The sequence below is a fragment of the Neltuma alba genome, unplaced genomic scaffold, assembly GCF_004799145.2.
Source record: "Neltuma alba isolate B1F8T4 unplaced genomic scaffold, ASM479914v2 tig00010901_pilon, whole genome shotgun sequence".
Classification (NCBI taxonomy): domain Eukaryota; kingdom Viridiplantae; phylum Streptophyta; class Magnoliopsida; order Fabales; family Fabaceae; genus Neltuma; species Neltuma alba.
Genome location: NW_021635684.1, coordinates 138,483 through 162,674, shown reverse-complemented (window position 1 = coordinate 162,674; position 24,192 = coordinate 138,483). Strand labels below are relative to the sequence as shown.

The 24,192-nt window shown below is 32.0% G+C and overlaps 2 protein-coding genes across 2 annotated transcripts; one reads left to right on the top strand and one right to left on the bottom strand.

Annotated features, from left to right (window-relative positions):
- Window positions 1-4,326: 4,326 nt before the first annotated feature.
- On the top strand, window positions 4,327-6,553 carry LOC114759829 (zinc transporter 6, chloroplastic). Its single transcript, XM_028949075.1, has 2 exons — window positions 4,327-5,074; window positions 6,027-6,553. The coding sequence occupies exons 1-2, from the start codon at window positions 4,394-4,396 to the stop codon at window positions 6,339-6,341; spliced, it is 996 nt and encodes a 331-aa protein (XP_028804908.1). The 5' UTR covers window positions 4,327-4,393; the 3' UTR covers window positions 6,342-6,553.
- A 4,671-nt stretch (window positions 6,554-11,224) lies between these two features.
- Window positions 11,225-11,677, bottom strand: LOC114759799 (uncharacterized). The gene has a single exon (XM_028949050.1). It carries the CDS (start codon window positions 11,675-11,677, stop codon window positions 11,225-11,227), a length of 453 nt encoding a protein of 150 aa, XP_028804883.1.
- Window positions 11,678-24,192: the final 12,515 nt, after the last annotated feature.

The following is a 24,192-nucleotide window of genomic DNA, read 5'->3' as shown; positions in this document are numbered from 1 at the left end:
TATGTCTAGTAGAAGGGACTAGTCCCTCATAACATGGCGAATCAATGTTTGAATCCCCGCTGGGAGAGGTGCCTACATTTAGTACCCGATAGTGTCTCAAATAGGATTGTCTCCAATAAGAGGATACCTATACTTCAGCCAAAAAAGAGAGAGAGAGAGAATATATAATCTCTAAATATTCTTGATCCAAATTCCAAAAATATTACAGACGCTTGGGAAAAAAATGAAATTAAAATAGAATACGATAATACATGTATCCGCCTGCTTTTAAAATATGTATAAATTTTACTGGAATAAATAAATTCAGTACACTTTATCGTAATTTTAAATTTGTCCACTCTTTTTTTACATAAATACCTTAAGTTTAACATTCTACCAAAATTTTAATATAAAAAAATTTTAAAAAATAAGAAAATTCATTTTAATATAAAAAAATTTTAAAAATAAGGTTAATATTATTTTTAATCTTTAAAATTTGAAATAAATAAAAAGCTTGTTTTAGAAACCAAAAACACTATTCTAAGGACAAAAATAATGTTTAAGCGGATAAAGATGAGGTTAAATTTCTGAAATTAATATCAAAACGAGATTAAATTTTAGGAATTAAAGATGACAATCTTTAAAAAAAAATTTTTTTTTTTAAATTCAACGGCATCATCCTACAAGTTGCTCGTATCAGACTGGATTTGGGGCTGTTCAATCTTAAAAACATTAGAATGTATATTTTTCTCCCAAGATTTTACTGAAGTCCCTCTCTTTAATTTATTATTGTCGTCGTCATCATCATCGTCAAATCAAACTTGAGCCACGTAATGGTTTGACTTTTTGTAGAGGAAATTAGCATCCACTTTCACTTCAAAAAGAAGATCCACATCTTTTTAGGAAACTTTTTTCCAATAGGCTTCCGACATTTTCCGTGCGACTTTTCATAGGTGAAACATACGTAAACTAAATTAATAAATTAACGCATTGGCTGATGCCTTTGAGAAGTTACACGAAATATTACTCCATTCATTCAATAGTAAATGTAGCAACTAAAAAATTTAGCTTAAACATAAATATAATATTTCAATTTATTTTGTCTATTAAAATAATCTAAGAATAGAAGAGACAATTTTTTTCGAGATAATATTAAACATTAAATATACATATTATTTAAATAAAAATTTAAATATTAGTTTACCACGTTATGAAATTATTCTTAAATAGATTCTAGATTCTGACATCTTAGCCCAACAGTACATGTATTTATGCACTTAGTAACAGTAAGCCCCTTGTGGCTTGTGCATTGTGGGGGTGTGTGTTTTTTCCACTGTGAAAGAGAATGAGAATAAAAATCTTAGGTTTAGGAAATGACGCCTTACACAATCGAGCAGACTAGCAACTACTGCTTGCTGTTTTAAATATAAGAGTTAATTGATTAATTTAAATAGATTAATAAAACAAGTTAAGTTAATTATTTGTAATAAATATGTGCTGTTTTTTTTCTAAAATATCATTATTAATCAAATTTATTGGTTAAAACTATCATTATTAGAATGACTATCTTAAAAAAATAAATATAAGAGACAAAGTGATTGTGGTCTTATATTTAGGACCAAAATAAAAAATCGAACAAGATCTTATATTAATGATAGAAGATAGTATCAGTTTCCATAATTTAACCACTTAGATCAACAATTAAAATAATATAATATTAAAAAAATTAATAAAAAAATAACTATACGCATATAATATGGGAATATGTGTATGAATGAAAGAAATAAATTCGTGATGAGTATAATCGTCAACATAATAACACAGAATATGTGAATTTTTTTTCTTTATGAAATGACACCATATGATTATAAATGATTTCAAAATGCAGTGACCCTTTTGAGATGGTCAATTTTTTTGCATCGATTTTTTATAAAAAAAATTTTAAGCCATATTTGCATCAAACCCTAAACCCATCTGATTTTCTAAAAGCCGTTTCAGGTCTCACTCTAATTTTGAGTCCTAATTCAATGGTAGTTCAAACGAGTTCAAAATGCCTTATAACTATTAGGTTCAAAGTGGCACCTCCGATTTAATGACATTTCAACTCTGACTTTTGCATGTGGAAGAGTTTTACATAACCCTCTCAAATATAGAGTAGAATTTATTGTATGATTAAAATGTCTTCTAACTTTAAAAGTTTTATGTTGCACCTGATTTCAATTGCAACCTGACTTGCTAATTGTCATCTTTTTAAGACATGATTTTTTCCCCTAATATTAGGAGAGATAACAATTAGTTTTAAAAAAGAAAAAAATTTAGGTCAAGTTATTTATATCTCTTATGTCAAATTCTCTAGTAATTCATAGTCATGTGTTTTTTTTTAATTTCATGTGAATTTATAATTAAATACTATTTAATGCTAATATTTGAAAAATAGAACATATGCTTATGTGTAATTGGTAAACTTGACACAATAAACATAAGAAACTTGATATAAGTATTATCCTTTAAAAAAATTAAATGGAGTATGATATCATTTTCCCTTCTAAATTTACGTCTAGTAAATATTCGCTTTCAGACTATCCCAGTAATTAAATTATCAATAGAAACATGTAAAAAGTTAAACACATATATTATTAAAAATTGAAAATAAAAACTATTGGTAGTGAAAAACATAAAGCCTGTAGAAAATATGCATGAATAAATCATCTCATAAAAAATTAATCATAGGCAGCATTATTTATAAGCCACCCTTGTTTGTTTCCTGCCTCATAGGCAGTTACTTCTAATACGTTTCATATAGACTAAAGAAACCTTAAATTTTATTAACTTTCATTTAAAATTAAATAATTTTCTAATTTTATCCCTATTTAATATATATTATATGTCATATAAATAAAATCGATACAATAATAAATAAAAGGTAAAATTAGACATCCATACGAAAGATTTTTTTTAATACTCTGTAAATATGACTAAAACATATATTCTTTCTTTGCCCTATAAGTAGGTCCAAAGGAGTAATTTATTTTAGCTAGGCACAAAATTATTTTGTCAAGTTCATCCAGCAACTTTCAAGTATATCTAAAATTGGTAAGATGGGTTGGACTTGCAGGGCTAATCTACCAACTCACCAAAAATGATAGGTTAGAGTTAGCTAAAAGCTAACCTGCTCTTACATGGGGCTTTTTTAACCCACATTGCCTAACTCTAACCCTCACGAGTCAATCTGCAACCCACGTGTTAGTCTGTGTTACCACCTTATGTGTCTATCACCTTAAAATATTATGTAGTTTTATTCTTAAAGTATTAGTTCTTTGAAAAGCAATTATGCTTTTAATGTATTATTGGATGAAAAGTTTTAACTTTATAGGATAGATGGAGAAGCTTTTCATATGAATTTATAATTTTATTTCTCGTTTGTTATTGCGTTGGCTTTATTCTTACTAGGTATAATGTATATATTGAAAGTTACTCATAAATAGAATTATATGAATATATATCAAATATCATAAAATATTTTTCAATATTTTTAAGGTGCTAAATGCACCTGAAAAATCCTTCAAAATACTACCTCTGATTCTAATTATGAGATCTCATTTTTAGTCTACAAATAAAATTTTATTAAGATGGGAGGTAGTATTAAATAAGTTATAAGATATTTTAGAATTCTAAATACAACTGAGTTAGACCCACCATAAAATATTTTAGGATAATAAATACCTGTGACAAAATAGTGGATCCACTTTAACCTTTTGTTTTAATTAGTTATTAAAAATTTAAGGAGAAAATTACACACAAGTCCCACAAAAAATAATTAATTCTGAAAAGTTTCTGAAAATTTTCAAATATTTCCTAAGTTCTCAAGGACCTCACAGTAAAAAATTAAAATTGTGAAATTACCTACTTACCCTCACCAAATGATAACATGCACAGCATATAGTCACAACCTATACAGCATCCAATCACAACCTACATTTGAGCCATTCACAACATGCATAGAAGCCAATCACAACCTATACTCAACCGAATGACAACATGCACAGTATATAGTCACAACCTACACAGCAGTTAATCACAGCCTTTTCAATCAATGAGAGCAAGTAGGTAATTTTATAATTTATTTTTTTGTTCTAAGATTTCTGGAGATTTAGGAAACATTTAGGGATTTTAAGGGACTTTTTTAGAATTAATTGTCTTTTATGAGATATGTGTGTAATTTTTTCAAATTTGTAAATGTTATTGCCGAGAGAAATTAAATGACGTTGGAAAATTTTCTGCCTAACTGCCCCACACATATTTATCTCTTCTGCCCACTGGGACTTGGCTTGCTTCTTCGGTTCTTTCTCTTTGAAGTCTCTTCTAGTGTGATTCATCTGAGTCCGAGTCCACAAAGTCTTGAAGTCCACCATCCATGGCGGTATGCGTGACCGACACGGCTCGAGCTGCCGCTTGCAGAAACGGTGAAGCGGCGGCTCACCTGAAAGTGGTCTCGCTATTTGTGATTTTCTTCACCAGTATGTTCGGCATGTCGTTGCCGGTGCTATTAGCCCGATATTTCCAAGGGAAATCGCTCTACGATAAGGCAATCGTGGTTATTAAGTGCTTCGCCGCCGGTGTTATCCTCTCCACTTCCCTCGTCCACGTTCTCCCTGACGCGTACGCCGCACTCTCCGATTGTCAAGTCGCTTCAATGCATCCATGGAAGGACTTCCCCTTCGCGGGCCTGGTCACGCTAATCGGCGCCCTGATGGCTCTGTTCGTGGACATCGCGGCGAGCTCGCATGTGGAGCACTCGCACTCGCACGCGCAGACGCAGTACGCACTCGTGGGAGCACAGGAGAAGCTGGAATCGGGCGAGTCGAAGGCCGAGTTGGGGACGAGTCGCGAAACCGAACGGGAAGCAGAGGAAATGGCGAAATTGAAGCAGAGACTGGTTTCGCAGGTGCTGGAAATTGGAATAATCTTTCATTCGGTGATAATCGGAGTGACGATGGGAATGTCTCAGAACGTTTGTACCATTAGGCCTCTCGTCGCCGCTTTGGCATTTCATCAAATTTTCGAAGGAATGGGTCTTGGTGGTTGCGTCGCTCAGGTCCGTAATCCTTCTTGCTTTTACAAATTAAAATCTCAGACTAGTTATCACCGAATTTTCAGCTAGTTTATTGTCTGCTGGATATAAATTTAATATAGTTGTTATAAAGAAATTAATTATAATTTGGGGATTCTTATTAATTTAGGATTTTACATTGTTAGACGTAAAATGATATTAAATAATGAGTTGTTTGAACTTTGGATCGGTTAAGCGAAGAAATTATTCAAAATTGTTAAATTAAATAAAGGTGCTATGGTTCTATGTTGAGAGTGACACTTTAGCTCCACCTTTTCTTATTTGCTTTGTGTCTGTATCACTTGCAACGATCTATGGAGCAATTCTGAATAGATTGATCAATTTATTGAAGTTCAGGAAATCAAGGTAATTGTACAGATTAATTAATTTCATCAAGAAATTATTATACGTTAATTGATAATTAGTTGTGTTTGTTAATGAGTTCCTATATATGTGGCTGATATAATAAATTTGGTCCCATTGCGAATCTAATGATAAAGGGAATTTGAAGTTTAGATGTTTAATGCAATGATCAATGAAATCAGAATAATTAAGTGGAGAGCATCTTCAAAGGATCAACCAAGTTCTGTGAACATAAATACCAGATGCATAAGGGTAAAGCCCTTTGCAGATCTTCTCCACTTTCTTGTTCCTTGATTTCTTGTAAATCTGAACAAAGAAAAGGAAAGAAGAAAAAAGAGATGCAGAGAGTAAAGTGAGAAAGTGAAAGGAGCCAACTTAGCAAGTTGATTTCATCTCCTTTTCTTTCTATCTTCAGTCAAAAAACCCTGCGAGTATCCAAAATTGAGGATGAAGATTTGCTTTAAAATTCTAAGCTGGAGAATAGTTATGGGATTTCTTCAAGCCTACGTCAAAGTATCACCTTTTTCCTGTTGAAGAATCTGATAAATATATTCATATTTACAAAATTGTGCAGGCTGGTTTTAGCTTTGGAACGACGGCCTACATGTGCTTTATGTTCTCAGTGACAACACCAATGGGGATTATACTGGGGATGGTGTTATTCTCAGTGACAGGTTATGATGATAGTAGTCCGAAAGCTTTGATCATGGAAGGCTTGTTAGGTTCAATTTCTTCTGGGATTCTGATTTACATGGCTCTGGTTGACCTAATTGCATTAGATTTCTTTCACAGCAAGCTTATGAACTCCAACCTGACGTTGAAGAAGGCTTCTTTTGTTGCCTTGACTCTTGGGTCTGCTGCCATGTCAATTCTAGCTTTATGGGCTTGAACTTAACCCCTCTTTTTGTTTTCTTCTTTTTTTCTCTGATATAGAATTTCTGTGCTGAATAAAACCTAGGGTTTATTAATGTAAGATGTATAGTCACTTGCTTGTCCTCACTGGCCTTTGCTTAGAATGTTGAGTGAGTAATGGAATGAACTGATAAATCATCAATGTTCAGTATGCGTGTGCGCGTGAAATCTTTTGGAAGGCATTAACAATAATGCGACTCATATCGAATTTCATGCAATTTGTGGATTCACATTCAATTGAGGAAAAGCATGTGAATCTATGTAATGGCAAAATTTTAAGCTCAACCTCATGGGAAATGTGTAAAAATTAAGCCATGGGATGCTTATGTACAACACATATGCACAAACGGGGACATATATTAAGTTTGTTGAAAATATATATTCGTTCATTTCACGATTTAAGATTTTTCTTCCCCAACTTAGTTTGATCGAAAATATAAATTGAGATTAGTGGTATTTAATATTATTTTGTCTGGTATGTCGGTTTGTACCATGCAACTTTGTAATAATCATTTCATTATATATATATATATATATTAATCTTATACTACTTCCTATTCTAATTAGAAGAACCAGTTGACTAATTTGAGGAGATTAACGAAATAAGTTAAATTAGTTATTTGTAATAAATAGGTACTGTTTTTTTTTAAATATCCTTACTAATCAAGTATATTAACTAAAACTACCATTATTAGAAGGATTATCTTTAAAAAAAAAAGATAAATATGAGAGATAAAGTAGATTAGGGTCTTATATTTAGGATCAAAATAAAAGTCAAATAAGGTCTTATATTAAAAACCGGAAGTAGTACAATTTAGTTGGGAAAAAATTTATACCAATGCTAGGTTCAAAACTGAAATTTTATCCAAGCGTGACTGAGTTTATAGAATTTTATACAATTTAATTGTTCTTTGTTGATAGAATTTCGATTAAACTCATCTTACAAATTTAATCTTATAAAATGATATTTTATAAAATACCAAGGCTAATATGTTACATCTAACATATAAAATAAAGAATATATTAAATTAATCATGATCTGTCCGAGTTCAACCTGCGTTCGATTTTCAAAACTTCAACACTTTTTAACTTACTTTATCTCCCTCCCACACTCACTTTAAATGAATACATATACATACATACATATATATATATACGTATATATATAAAGTTAAAAAGTAAAGGCGCATTAATTGGCAAAGAAGATGGTTGGAAAAAGAAGCACGGCAATAGCAATACAAGTGGAGGGGAAAATAAAAATGTTGTAATGGTAATGCCATTGTTAATGCATTTCCAAGTTGTCACAGTTATGTGTATCCATGCTTCCGTCTTTTTGTTTTTCAAAATTTTCTTCTTTGTCTTAACCTTCGAGAGTGGTTGAAAGTATATACAGATTCCACTATGTGCCTCCTCCTCAACTTTAAAAGAATGTCATTTGTGGCCATATTTAGAGTTTTTTTTTATTTGTCTTCTCTTCTTTTTCTTGAAGATGGTTTTGGCATTATCAGTGATGATAATTGATGATACCTCTGTCGTTAAAGTATTCAATTAATGTAGGTCCTAATTAATTTGTAGTTTAGTATCAACCTAGGTCATTATTTTCAAGAAGCAAATTATGGGTTTTTTTAGGTAAAAATTTAGGTGATGAAAAATGTAATAAAATGGACCTAAACTAAAATACAAAATTCTAATTCTAAATACAAAATGCAAATGCCCTAAAAATCTATATGAAAATTAAACTAAACTAAACGAATGCAATACAATTTTTAGGGGATTTTTTTGAAGAAAAAATTAAAATGATAAACAAGGAAAATGGACTAAAGAGCAAAGAAAATTAACAAGTAAAAATTGAGAAGTTTCTCTTCAGGTATGATAGAGGGAACAACTTAGAATTCGCATAGATTTAACCTTCATAACCCTAATCAATTAATTACACCAAAGGAACGTGATAAGAGAGTGGAATTAATAAACTTAATCACCTACTTGAACCAAAGAGAACCCTCAACTCAAAAAAACCTTGAACCATTAGAGAACTCATAACGGTGTAAGGTTGGTTAATTAAGTTTATTAAAACTAATGAAAATAACTCAAATTAATTTTGAAAATTATATTTGCAATTATCCAATTAAACAATTAGATAATTAACCAACTTAATTAAACAATTAAGAGGCAAAAGAGCCCAAATTTTGCAATTCAAACTACATTGATAATTAAATCCATAATAAAAACTCAATTATAAATTAAATTAATAATGCAAAGGTTCATAAACATAAATTCCATCAAGTGTCTCAACATAAATATCAATCCAATCTAAGAGTAAAAATGACAATCTAAAACTAAATTGTCTCACAAAAATACAATTTAAAATTATTTAAAACCAAATAATCTTAAGTCTTTGAATTAAAAAGATAAATGGAATATCACTTCCTTATAGTCTTCAAGTGTTAGCCCAAGGTTCAAGCCTTCTCCATACTCCTTCCAAGTTGTCTCCCTAACAAGTTTAAGCCTCCATCAACGTATCACCTCCTCCAAACTCCTTAGTGCAGTTCATGGGTATGTGACGCAATGAATAGCGAAAGTGATGCCGGGTGGATAATTGAGAAGTGGTGTGACTGAAGGGATTGGGATAATGAATGGTTTATGAGTAAGAGATGGAGTGGAAGTTGAAGATGAAACCCTAGAGAGAGAGCTTTTCTTGATCGAGTCTATGGCTGAGAGAGTGAGCGTTCACGTGAATATGGGATGAAGGAAGATATGATGCAAGCGTGAATCCTTGCTCTCAAATAAGGAAAATATTTTAATGAGAGAAAAGGAAATTTTTGTGGATCCAAAGCTCAAGTCCATTAATAATTAATTGACCTACTTGATATTAGTCATTAGATTATACTTAAATTCCAAGAAACAATCTTACATCATTGGATTTCCTATATGCTCTTTCTTGACCTAGAAGAAATTAAGTGCATCCATTAATGTAGATTATATCCAAATTTAATATAATCTATATCAAAATTAAATATTAGATATGCACAAAAATTAGGCAAGAAATTGCAAAACTTTCTAAAAATAATCTTTCTAAAAATATAAGACTTGTTTCCAAAGAAATAAAAAACTTAATTCCAAGTCAAAATAGGAAATCACAAAATATTTATATTTTTAATCCAAAATCTCAATTTTTTTAATGAAAAATCCAAAAATCAATCAATTAATCCAATTATGCATAAAAATCCATTTAAGCTCAAAATTATCATTTAATTCCTGAATTAATGTGGGATAAAATATATAAAATTTAGGCTTTATCAATTCCTCCACACTTAGCCTTTGCACTCTTGGGCAAAGCAAATGAAGACCAAAGAGTAGTAAAAAAACAAAAGAAAATCAAACAAAGGTGAATGTTCCAATCACAAGCAAAAAGCAAATCAAAGCATTCAACGTCTCTCTTATCCAAGTAATCTTTTCATGAATAAAGAAAACAAACATCATGGCAATTTTCTTAACAAGGGGGAATCGAAGTCAGAAATCCCTCACCAAGGTTAATGTGTATATCACTCATCACTCAAAAGTATATTGGTTTATGTTTGCACTTAAAACCATGCTATCCAATCCTCTTTCCATAGGCTTGACAAGAATCTAAATTCTTCACCAATCACAAAGCAATTACAAGCATAAATCAAAAGGACTTTTATTAGGTTGTAATGGGCTAAGGTAAAGAAAGAAAGGATATAATGCTTGGGGAAACAAAGTTGAACATCTTAGGAAATGAAGAGAGTCAGTGAAAAAAAATAGTGGAATGCAAGAAACTAAATTAAACTTGAATTAGGTTATTCTTCTCCTTCTTTCTTTGTTTTCTTTTTCAAGCTTTTTTTTTTTTTTAACTTTCTTAGGCCATTATGTACATGCTCTTTTGACGCAAACTTTCATATTGGTGATACAAAGGCCTGGTTACTCAAGCATGGATAACTCATTGGCACTAAGATGCTACTAGCACAATCATAGCCCTTACTGGTCGTTTGACGCGAAGATCGACATTGGTGATGAAAATCCTTGATTACTAAGCACAGCTTAAACTAGAGGAGTGGAATCTTATTACATATTCTTTTTTTTTTCCTTTTCATTTTTTTCCTAATTGATCCAAACCATAACTCTAAATATATTCTTCTATCATAAGCACATGTAATATAGTACTCTTCAACTCCTAAGATTTAGAAATGTTAGGATGTCTTTTTTTTTTTTGGTTATGGCTAAGTGAAAAAAATGAAGGCTCAAAAGGGGTTAAGCAAAGGATAAATGTATGAAAAGGGTAGGCTTTTGGCTTATCTGGCTAGAAAAATTGAAACAAATTTATCATCTTTATGAATGTAAATGCACAAATATGGTCTCAAACAAGATTCAAATCAAGTTCTAGATCAAGGAAAGAGATAGGGGTATACACACATGAAAAGAAGAAATGCTTTAGGCTCAAAACCTCACTAGGCACATGATTACTAGCTCAAATTCACCTAAGTCAAATCTATTGCCACTTAATTCATCCACTTAAGTCATGATCGATCACTTTTCAAATCAAGAATGCATTATACTTGAATCACTTTAAACTTGTAATCTTCACATTCAAAACAAAACAAAACATTTTTTTTTTAGTTTTTTTTAAGAGGAAGCCAAAACAAAAGTAAAAACACACCTAAAATAAAAAAATTAAAAGAATAAAATCCTTCCCCCACACTTAAACAATGCATTGTCCTTAATGCATAACACATAGGGCAAATCACAAAAATAAGTAGTATCCAGCACAGCCCAACTCAATAATATAACAATGCAAAGCAAAAAGAGTGAAGGGAAGGAATACAACCGGGGCTATGTGGTGTCTCATAGTGTGATGACCTCTACGTCTTGGGTGGAGAATCCCTCATAGTAAGGCTTCAAGCGATGACCATTGACTGTGAAGCATCTTCTAGTTAGCTCTCTCTTAATCTCTACAGTTCCACAGGGAAAAGTGACAATGAAAAGTCCCTCCCATCTAGAACGGAGCTTACCAGACATGAGTTTAAGTCTAGAGACATAAAGTAGAACTTTTTGGCCCACGTGAAACTCCCTTCTCAAGATGAGCTTGTCATGGATAGCCTTAGTTCTTTCCTTGTAGATCTGAGTGTTCTCATATGCTTCTCTCCTAAGCTCTTTAGGTTCTTGCAATTGTAACTTTCTTTCAGCACCAGCACTAGCAATATCAAGGCTGTAGCTTTTGATGGCCCAATATGCCTTATGCTCCACCTCTACCCGAAGATGACAAGCTTTACCAAAGACAATCCAATTTGGAGACATGCCAATGGGGCTTTTATATGTTGTACGATATGCCCAAAGTGCATCATCCAGCCTCTTGCTCTAATCCTTTCTATTAGGTTGCACTGTCTTTTCAAGAATGAGCTTAATTTCTTTGTTCGAGAGTTCCGCTTGACCATTTGTCTGAGGGTGGTATGGAGTAGCCACCTTATGCATCACACCATACTCGCTAAGTAAGCTCTGCATACTTCGGTTGAAAAAATGAGTACTTTGATCACTAATGATAGCTCTTGGAATTCTAAACCTGAAAAAAATGTGAGACCTAGCAAAAGAAACCACTACAGAAAAGTCATTAGTACAAGTGGGAATTGCCTCAACCCACTTAGAGACATAATCCACAGCAAGCAAAATGTAAACATAACCAAATGAAGTAGGAAAAGGTCCCATAAAATCAATACCCCAAACATAAAAAAAACTTCATAGAACAATAGAGGTTATTGAGGCATCTCATGCTTCTTAGAGATATTGCCAAAAACTTGGCACCTGGAACACTTCTTACAAAAATCGTGGGCATCATGGAATAGAGTGTGCCAAAATAATCCACTTTCTAAAACCTTCCTAGCAGTACATTTAGCACTAAAGTGCCTTCCACAAGCAAGAGTGTGATAAAATGTCAATATAGATTCAAATTCACTATCAGGAATGCATCGCCTAATAACTTGATCATTGCAAATGTGCCACAAGTAGGGATCATCCCATATATAGAACTTAGTATCACTTTTAAACTTGTTTAATTGATGCTTATTCATATCAGTCTGTACAACAGATGCAACTAGATAATTAGCAATGTCAACATACCATAGAACAGTCATATCAACACCACAAAGTCTATTATCAGGAAAATCATCTAAGGGTAAAGAAGATGTTACCACAAGAGCCTCAATCCTACTTAAGTGATTAGCTACCATGTTCTCTACACCGCTCTTATCACAAATCTACACATCAAACTCCTGTATCAGCATTACCCATCTAATCAAGTGGGGTTTGGAGTCCGGCTTCTTGAATAAGCACTTGATAGTTGAATGATCTGTAAAGACAACCACTTTTGTATGGAGGATACAAGAACAAAATTTCTCAAGCCCAAACACAATTGCAAACAGTTCTTTCTCTATAGTTATGTAATTAGCCTGGGTGGCATCCAGTGTCTGTGATGCATATGCTATGATATGTTGTCGCTTTTCTATTCTCTGAGCAAGAACTGCACCCAACGCATAATCAGAAGCATCACACAAGAGCTCAAAGAAAAGGCTCCAATTAGGTGGCTGAATGATAGAAGGTGTAGTGATTCGCTTTCTCAACTCATCGCAAGCACACCTGCAAGCATCATCAAAAACAAAGCCCACATATTTCTACAGTAAACGAGATAATGGTAATGCAATTTTACTAAAGTCCTGAATGAACCGCCTGTAAAATCCAGCTTGTCCAAGAAAAGAGCGCACATCTTTCACACAAGAGGGATAATGGAAGAGATGAAATAATATTAATTTTGGATTTATCAACCTTAATGCCATCATGTGAAACAACATGTCCTAAAATAATACCTTTCTTAATCATAAAATGGCATTTCTCAAAATTCAGCACAAGATTATATTCAATGAATCTTTCCAAAACCCTATCCAAACTAGCTAAGCATGCATTAAAAGAATCACCATGGATAGTGAAATCACCCACAAATACTTCCATGCAATGCTCAAGAAAAATCAGAAAATATGAAAACTATGCAACGCTAAAAAGTACCAGGTGCATTACATAAGCCAAACAGCATGCGTCTATATGCAAAGGTTCCAAATGGACATGTGAATGTGGTCTTATCCTGATCTTTAGGTGCAATGAAAATTTGAAAATATCCAGAAAAACCATCCAAAAAGTAATAATGGGATCTACCAGTTAGTCTTTTAAGCATTTGATCTATAAATGGAAGGGGGTAATGATCTTTTCTAGTCACAAAATTCAACTTCATATAATCAATACATACCCTCTAGCTATTCTAGACTCTAGTTGGAATAAGCTCTGCTTCATCATTATGAATAACAGTAATGCCAGTCTTTTTTGGAACTACTTGAACCGGACTACTCCACTGCCTATCAGAAATAGGATAGATTATGCCTATAAAAAGTAGTTTAAAAACATCTTTCTTTACCACATCAAGAATCAATGGGTTGAGTTGTCTCTGTGGCTGGCACACAGCTTTGGCATTATCTTCTAACAAAATCCGGTGCATGCACACATTAGGGCTAATTCTAGGAATATCTACAAGAGTCCATCCAATAGCTTTCATCCTTCTTTTTAGCACCTCAAGAGGCGAATTTTTTTACCAACAGTTATGTCGCTAGCTACAATCACAGGCAATGTCTCATCTTTCCCCAAATAGGCATATTTCAACGAATCAGGTAGTGGCTTTAGCTCTAAAGAGGGAGCTTGCTCAGTTGAGGGTATAAGGCGCTTTAGATCAATGTTAGTCAAACTAGAAACCTGCACTGAAGACTCACAAGCAGAAGAGTAGACTTTCCCAACTTGGAAATCATTAGCAGGAACAGTAATAATAGAAGAATTAGGTAATAAGCCACAATTCACAAAAGAAGTGTCATCAGTAGCACTCATGTCATAAGCAACATTAGGGTCAAAATCAAAGATTTCTATATCAGGGACATGATCAATATTAGCTAACAGCTCAAAATTAGATAATGAAGATAAATCAGTTACATCTATAGCATCAATCACACTAAGTAACTGAGAGAGTCCATGTGAATCAACAAAAGTACTAGATGAGTGATAAACCTCATTATTTGCATATATTTCTAGTCCTAAACTTATGCTTTTGCCATTTATATTTGCATATTTTGGGTATAATTATCTCTCATTATGCATAAGAGTTAGTGAAGGGAATTGTGAGGTTTTATTTGTGTTTTTATGTGATTTTATTTGTGTGTACTTTTGATTCCTTGTTTAGTGTGAGTTTCAGGCAGTTTCTTTAGCATTCAGCCATTCTATATAAAGCATCATGACACTTCATTTTAGGTGCCATGGCGGATTTGCAAAAGTACTCTCGGTAATAGGTGCCGTGGCGGATTATCAAAGGCGCTGCGGTGAATGCAGTTCAACAAAGAACTCAGAATCACTAATTAAGACAACATTGTTTTGGCTAGGCATCACAGCGGATAACAAAAGGTGCCGTAGTGGACAACAAAAAAGTTTAGATTTAAATACAGAAGTCGCGCGCTCATACGGGGCAGTTCAGATTCAGTCTTTCCACCTCTAGATTACCAGTTTTCTTGTTCTCTCTGCCTTCTCCCAATTCTCTCCTTCATTTTGCCCAAATCCTTCACTTTCTACTAATTCTTCATGGATCTTCCATTGATTCTTGCTGATTCTGCTACAAATCAAGGCATGAGTGGCTGAATTCTCAAGTTCTCCTAGCAATGAACTTAACCTGAGTTCATGGAGCTGAACAGGGAGTCTTTTCAGATCTAATTTCCATTTTCTATTCTAAGATTCATTTGTATCAATTGAACATTTGTGATTAGAATGAGAGTTGTGTGATTAGATTTATGTTTCTTGGAATTTAGATCTGATTGAACATTTAGAAGTGAGTTTGTGTCCTTTGATTCAATTGAACAGAGGATTCTTTGATAATTTGTAGATCTAATTCATTTGCTTGGACTGTTGTTCTATAATTCTGAATTTGATTGAATGATTTTGATGATTTATAGTTGTGGTCATCCTTAGAGAATTGCAATTTTATTTCTCAAGTGTTTTTGTTAATTGATTTTCCTTCTCTACATATCAAGACAATGAATCTAGTAAGATAGTTGTTATTGACTTGTGGATTAGAGAGATTTGAACAGTAGCTGAATCTATCCTTTTAATTGACTCTAAGGGACCCCAAATTATAGGATTGAACAAGGAAGGAAGGATGAATTGCTAGGGGAACTATCATCTCTTATTTGAATCTCTTCTTCATTTTGAACCTTTATTGTTACCTTTGTTTTCAATTTGTTTCTCACTTAGATTTTCCACTCTGAACTCAATCTTTTACCTTGGTAACTTGATAATTAAAGTGAATTGTAAGAATTAAATTCCAACTTGAGGCTCCTTGAGAAAAATAACCTAGGTATTGCCTCACCTGTTGCATTTTCCAAGTATAATTTTGATTACCTAGCGACAGGGTTCATCAATGAGGAATCACTGAAAGTGATAAAGCTATGGACAGGCATAAAAGAATAAAAACTAGAATGTCTAACAATCTCAATGAAATTAGTGAAAACATCTATATCAGCAGTATCTATACCAATGCATGTATCACAACTACCAATTTCAGAACATGAACAAGAGATAGAATTATCTAAGTCGATAATATCACATTATCTACTTATCATACTATCTCTAAAATCTATATCAGTATTATCAGTGATAACATCAATAAAACTAACATTAATCTGAGCACAACTATCAGGTGGATGTCTCATAGAGTCAAGCACATTAAATCTAATGATTTTACCAGCAAATTCCATAGTAAGAGTACCAACATGCACATCTATCATACCCCTAGCAGTCTTAAGAAATGGTCTACCCAAAATCAAAGATGAATGTCCCTTTTGCCTAAATCTAGCATTATCCATATCAAGAACATAGTAGTCTATAGGAAATATGAGATCTTTTACCTTAACCAAGACATCCTCCAAGGCTCCTTCTGGGACTACACAGCATCTATCAGCAAGGGAAGCAATTAGATTTGTAGGCTTAAGATCCGCACCTTGAAGTTGAGCAAAACTGATTTCGGCATGATATTGATAGATGCTCCTAGATTTGTTAAAGCATATGAAAACTCAATGTGGCAAATGGTGTAAGGTGTGATAAAGCTACCTGGATCCTTGCACTTCACTGGCATTGGTATTTGATAAAGAGAAGAGACAACTGCCCCTAAGTCAACTTTGCCATCATGCTTAAGCCTTCTCTTGGTGGTACACAACTCTTTCAAAAACTTCACATACTTAGGAACTTGTGCAACTAGATCAACTAATGGAACATTGATCACCACTTTTTTGAAGATATCATAAACCTCTTTGAACATCTCAAGTTCTTTTTTTCTCCTTTCAGCCCTAACTGGCCTTATAGGAAAAGGTAAAACTTGCTTGCTCACTTTCTTCCCTTCCTCATCTTTTTCTTGCTTTTCTTGTAATGCCACTTGTGGTTTTGATAAAATAGACTTATTATGCAATTTGGAAGCAGGGGGAGAATCTTTAATGATGGCTTCCTCATCTTTTGAAGCATAAGTAGTGACAGGATCTGTGGAGGTAATTGAATTTCCGCTTTTGAGAAATATAGTATTAACTCCACCAATGTTAGAATTCTGCTGGGTGCCAACATTAGGGTTAACTATTACCTGTGATGGCAGTTTCCTCGAGCCTTGACTTTGCATGTTACTAAGTGCATTAGATAACTGCCCAATCTGAGTTTGAAGATTCTGAATTTCTGGGCTATGTTACAAATCCTTTTGCTCAAACTTATCCATCAAGAGTTTCATCATGCCTTCTAACTTCGAACTCTCATCTTGATTTGCCGTAGTTTACCTAACTTGTTGGAACATTTTACTACTAGAAGAGTTTACACCTTGATTGAACTATGATTGTTGAGGCTGGCCACTTCCATATCTGAGATTTGGATGGTCACGCCATTCAAGGTTGTATGTATTTGAGTAAGGATCATATTTCTAGCCATCTTGAGTCATAGGCTTAGTGTGGTATATTACATTACAAGAGTCAATTCCATCATTTAGGTAAGGGCAAGAGTTAGTGGTATGAGTAGCTAAAGAGCAAATAGGGCAAAGTGGCCCAATTAGAGCTGTAGAGTCAACTTGTGAGATGAAAAGGGGAGAAGATCTCACAGAAGGAGCCATATTCTAGGAGTTTTTCATCTGAAATATAACCATTTTCTCCATAGCAGATGCTAACTTATCAATTTTGCTCTTAAGGCGAGACTCAGAATAAGATGAATGCAATCCAACTTCATTTACTCTAGCTTGCTGTCTACTATCAAACTATTGGATATTTTCAGCTTTCTTTTCAATCAATCTCCAAGCAGCTTTAACAGTCAATAGTCAAGAAGAGCACCTCCAGTCACAGAATCTAGTAAATCTCTCTCAAGAGGCAAGAGCCCTTTATGAAAATATTGAATCAGCAATGTATCTGAAATTTGGTGGTGAGGACAATTGGATAACAATGCTTTAAAGTGCTCGTAATACGCATATAAGGATTCCCCAGACATTTGTTGACAACCACAAATATCCTTCCTGATAGAGGAAATATGACCTGCTAGGAAATATTTTTCCAAAAACAACCTTTTTAGCAGGTCCCATGAAGTAATAAATCCAGAAGGTAACTGAAGAAGCCAATTCTTCACAGGACTTTCCAAAAAAAAATGGGAAGCTACGCATCTTAATCTGATCCTCAAACACACCAGTAGGCTTCATAGCAGTACAAATCATGTGAAAAGTCTTCAAGTGACTGTATGGATCCTCGCCTGTAAGGCCATTAAATTTTGGAAGTAAGTGAATAAATCTAGACTTTAACTCAAAATCAGTGTCAATATCAGGATAATTAATGCACCAATTTTGGAAATGCAAATTAAGCGAAACTAATTCTTTGATAACCCTAGCAGGGTTAGCCATGCTACTCTCAGAGTCAGAAGAGTTACAAAAATCAGAAGAATTAGCAGTTAACTTAACAGAAGAATCACTTCCTATAAGATTACTAGCTTAAGCTCTCCTTCTTTGATAAAAAGTCCTCTCAATCTCAGGATCAAATTTAAACAATTCTTTGCTAGAGGATCTAGTCATACACTAAGCAACTATTACAAATCAAAGTAAAAAAAAAAAAAGTGCACACAAAACCAAAAGGGAAAAAAAATTATGCAGGTAAAATGTGTAAGATCACCTAGAACTCAAACCTAAAGTCTAATCATTGCTCCTCAACAAAGGCACTAAAATTGATGATGCCTCTATTGTTAAAACATTCAATTAAACTAGGTCCTAATTAATTTGTAATTTAGGATCAACCTAGGTCATTCCTTCCAAAGAGCAAGTTATGGGTTTCTTTAGATAAAAATTTAAGTGATGAAAAATGTAATAAAATGGACCTAAATTAAAATGTAAAATTCTAATTCTAAATGCAAGATGCAAATGCCCTGAAAATCTATATGAAAATTAAATTAAACTAAATGCATGCAATACAATTTTTTGGGGGATTTTTTTGAAGAAAAAAATTAAAATGATAAATAAGGAAAATTGACTAAAGAGCAAAGAAAATTAACAAGTAAAATTGAGAAATTTCTCTTCAGATACGGTAGAAGGGACAATTTAGGATTTGGATGGATTTAACCTTCATAACCCTAATCAATTAATTATTCCAAAGGAAAGTGATAAGAGAGTAGAATTAATAAATTTAATCACCTACTTGAACCAAAAGAAACCCTCAACTTCAAAAAAAACCTTGAACCATTAGAGAACTCATAACGGTATAAGGTTGGTTAATTAAGCTTATTAGAACCAATAAAAATAACTCAAATTAATTCTGAAAATTATGTTTGAAATTATTCAATTAAACAATTAGACAATTAACTAACTTAATTAAACAATTAGGATGCAAAAGAATCCAAATTTTGCAATTTAAACCACATTGATAATTAAATCCATAATAAAAACTCAATTATAAATTAAATTAATAATACAAAGGTTCATAAACATAAATTCTATCAAGTGTCTCAACACAAATATCAATCCAATCCAAGAGTAAAAATAACAATCTAAAACTAAATTGTCTCACAAAAATACAACTTAAAATTATTTAAACCTAAATAATCTTAAGTCCTTGAATTAAAAATATAAATGGAATATTACTCCCTTATGGTTTTCAAGTGCTAGCCCAAGGCTCAAGCCTCCTCCATGCTCCTCCCAAATTGTCTCCCTAACAAGCTTAAGCCTTTGTCAACGTATCTCCTCCTCCAAACTCCTTAGTGCACTTCATGGGTATGTGACGCAATGAATAGCAAAAGCGATGTTGGGTGGATAATTGAGAAATGGCGTAACTGAAGGGATTGGGATAATGAATAGTTTATGAGTAAGAGATGGAGTGGAAGTTGAAGATGAACCCGTAGTGAAAGAGCTTTTCTTGATTGAGTCTATGGCCGAGAGAGTAAGCATCCACGTGTGTAACACCTCACGTAATTATATCAACATACGCAATAAAATATTTAATTTAAAAGTCTATACATATTTTTAATACTGCAAATAAGTCAAAATTTCAAAACATTTCTAACATAACTTAACAACATAAACTATTAAAGTCTTATAGTCATGGCAAATAAAAATATAACATAACATGTGCTTGAGGAGCACAGAAGCCTTCACGGCTCACTCCATTGGTGCCTTCCCTTGATTTCTACTAGATCCTTCGCCTGAAAATTGTTAATATAGGGGGTGAGATCAAACGTCTCAGTAACTACTGAAATTCTAACCTATACAAGCAAATCATATATGATAAACCAAAAATCTGTTTATATGTGTGTATATAAATATATTAAAAATCACAGATTTGAGACATTCAATTCAATTTTATTTTATTTTTCCCAACAATATACCAATATCATTTTTCTAATATATCCGAAAATAATGCAATATGCTGCCTCCCTTATATCACCGTCCACCCTTATACCGCTGACTAGAGCCATAGGCTAACACATAGTCCAATAGGAACTAATCCATTTTTACTGAATTATTCCAAGCTCACCGATATAAGAGATATATCCGGCCAAAGATATAGAGCTCAAGCTCGGACTATGGCTCCCCTCCTTTGTGAATAGGGAGGTGTCATATGTCCCACAGCTCCAATGAATTCCCAGCCAAAGGAAAACATGGAAGAAGGGGCCCTGACAAGTGCCATCCACTGTGCACCGAGTGATGGCATACCACATGGTAATTTTATATCCATGCAATCTCCTTCTATCCTTAGCCTAACAATGCATGTCAGATACCAATAATCTTACATCATAAATACGTCTGCAAATATATTAAAAATAAGATAGCAATAAAACTTATATACCATTTAATAACAACTCATGACAATTCCATAGCCATCAATATATTTAAATATTAATCATAATTAATAGCAATAAATCTTAACAATCAAATAACATACCAAAACATTTATTTGAAAAATCACAATATTATATTTCAATATATAAAAATATAGTAAATTCATAATACAATCATACACAATTCACATGTATAAGAAAGAATTTGCAGAGTTACCTGGTACTCTTTAGCTTACAAATATTCACACAAAGGTTACTCCAAAATTCTCAAGTCTACAAAATTGCACATAAATATTTATTAATATAAACTCAGAACTACTCCAAAGCTACTCTAAAATTCTAAGACTACCCTCTAAACCAAAATTACATAAATACATTAACTCTCCCAACTCTAGGCATTTATCATAGATATTATTTTGAAAAATAACTCACATATAAGGCTATTTAAATTTAACAAAAGTATATATATTTTTTTATTACCCAAAATCTAAATATTTTATATTAAAATTCTCAATTATTTATTATAATCTCATTTAAAATTTTTCCTCAAACCAAACAACTTCTTTTTAAATTATAAACAAACTGTAGCTTTATCTAATTTTACAAAATTCTCAATTTATAATTTTTCAAGCCTTCAAAAATTATTTCAAAAATATATATTTAACTTATTCAATATTTAAACCGATTAAAACCTCAATAATATACTCCTCCGGTCCTAATTATAAGACCCAATTGACTTATTTGAGGAGATTAAGGAAGTAAGTTAAGTTGATTATTTATAATAAATAAGTGTTGTTATTCCTAAAATATTCTTGCTAATTAAGTATATTGGCTAAAACTATTATTATTAGAAGGATTATCTTTGAAAAAAATGTATAAATATAAGAGATAAAATGGATTGGGTCTTATAATTAGGACCAAATAAAAAGTCAAATTGGGTCTTATAATAAGGACCGGAGGAGTATTAAATAACTCAAATAAATTATTTAACTCAAATTTAATCGGTAAAAACATATTACAAGTCTAAATAACAAACTTTTCAACTAAAATCTTAGTTTAAAATTCTCAAAATAATCATTCAACAAAATAAACCGATTAAAATTCCTTCATAATATATTTTTAAATTTATACGGTCATATATTGTCAAAACTCCATACCTACTCTATACCCAAATAGTAAAATTTTCTCTAAATATTATAATGATACTAAAAATATAAAGCTATAAATATATAGGAAATATTCATAAAGAAAATTTGACAGAAAGAAGTAGTTTTGTGTACCTAAATTATCTTCAAAGCTTGTCCTAACCTTCAACAGCTCTTCTCCCACTCTTTCTATTCCGTTCTCTCACTCTCTTCGGTCTCCTCACTCCCTTTTATTCTTTTTTTCCCTTCACCATCCAACTACCCTATTCCATTTTTTCCATCTTTCATTAAATGCTACTCCCCCCAATTTCTTCCTTTTGTCAAATGCTCCCAGCTTTCCACCGAAAGCTGTTTTTTTTTTAATTTAATAATAATAAATATTATTTTATTTAATTTAATAAATATATTTTTTTAATTTTTTTTTTGTATGTTACAACGTGGATATGGGATGAAGGAAGATATGATGCAAGTATGAGTCCTTGCTCTCAAATAAGGAAAATATTTTAATTAGAGAAAAGGGAATTTTTTTAGATCCAAAGCTCAAGCCATTTAATAATTAATTGACCTACTTGATATTAGCTATTGGATTATACTTAAATTCCAAGAAACAATCTTACATCATTGAACTTCCTATATGCTCTTTCTTGATCTACAAGAAATTAAATGCATCCATTAATGTAGATTATATCCAAATATAATATAATCTATATCAAAATTAAATATTAGATATGACAAAAATTAGGCAAGAAATTGCAAAACTTTCTAAAAATAATCTTTCTAAAAATATAAGACTTATTTCCAAAGAAATAAAAAACTTAATTCCAAGTCAAAATAGGAAATCACAAAATATTTATATTTTTAATCCAAAATCTCAATTTTTATGAAAAATCAAAAAATCAATCAATCAATCCAATTATGCATAAGAATCCATTTAAACTCAAAATTATCATTTAATTCCTGAATTAATGTGGGATAAAATATATAAAATTTAGGCTTTATCAATAATCATCACCATTATGATGAGAACTGAATCAGACCAACCAATTCGATTAAAAATTAATCACATGTTTGTTTATATATAGAGTTTTCCTTTTTCTTCTTTTTTTTAATATAAAAAAGATAAATTTATTCAAACTTATAAGTGAAAATGTCCATAGTACAATGGGCTTCCTATCAGATTATTGAATTAAAACATATCATTTGAGTCACCAATAGGGTTGAGTCTAACGAAAAGAATTAGTCCCTCATAATGTGGCGATTCAAAATTTGAATCTTTGCAGGGAGAAATGCTCACATTTAATGCTCGACAATGTCTCGAATAGAATTACTTCCAATAAGATGATTGCTTCCAATAAAAGGAAAAAAAAAACAAAACATTGAAGTCCAATACTATTGAAAATATAACAAATAGAGAAACACGGTTAAACATAAAACATGCATAAACTGAGACATAACACAACGTATATCCTAATATTATCAAATTAATGTATTTAAGAAAATTAATTTTAATCTATTTTTCTATGATAAAGAGCAGAGCTTGTTAATCACAAAGCTAATCTCTTTAAAATAAAATAATTATCCATGAGTATTAGCAGAACTTCTTTTCCCAAAAAAAAAAAAGAGAATTAATTTCAAAAAGGAGCAATGAGTATATTTTTAATATATAATTTTCATTTGATGAATTTTCAATTAACTGCTAACAGCTCTTTGTTTTGGATTGAAATTGCAAATAATACTATGGGGCTAATTGTAATGCATTGGGCCACCATCAGCCCAACAATCAATCTGTTAAGCCCAGCCCAGAGATTGCTAGTTGCCATTTGCACAATGGACACATGACAACCAACTCGAGACTTGTGAAAATAACTATTATCATACTAACTCTGGTCATTAAGATAAGAATTAGTTGACTAATTTAAATAAATTAAAAATTAGTTAAGTTAGTTATTTATAATAAATAAGTGTTGTCTTTTCTAAAATACTCTTGTTAATATATTAATTAGAACTACTATTATTGTAAAAATGATTTTAAGAAAAAAATAGATAAATACAAGAAATAAAGTAGATTGAAGTCTTATATTAAAAACCAAAATAAAAATCAGGCAGGCTTTTATATTAGTGACTGGAGGTAGTATACTATTATGAATCTTAAGACTAATTTTTAAAAGGGAGATTATGCTAAAGGACCACTAAATCAAGCTCTCGCACAAGCAATTTTGTTAACATAAACATAAAAAAAACTTGATTGAAAAATTTATTCTATTA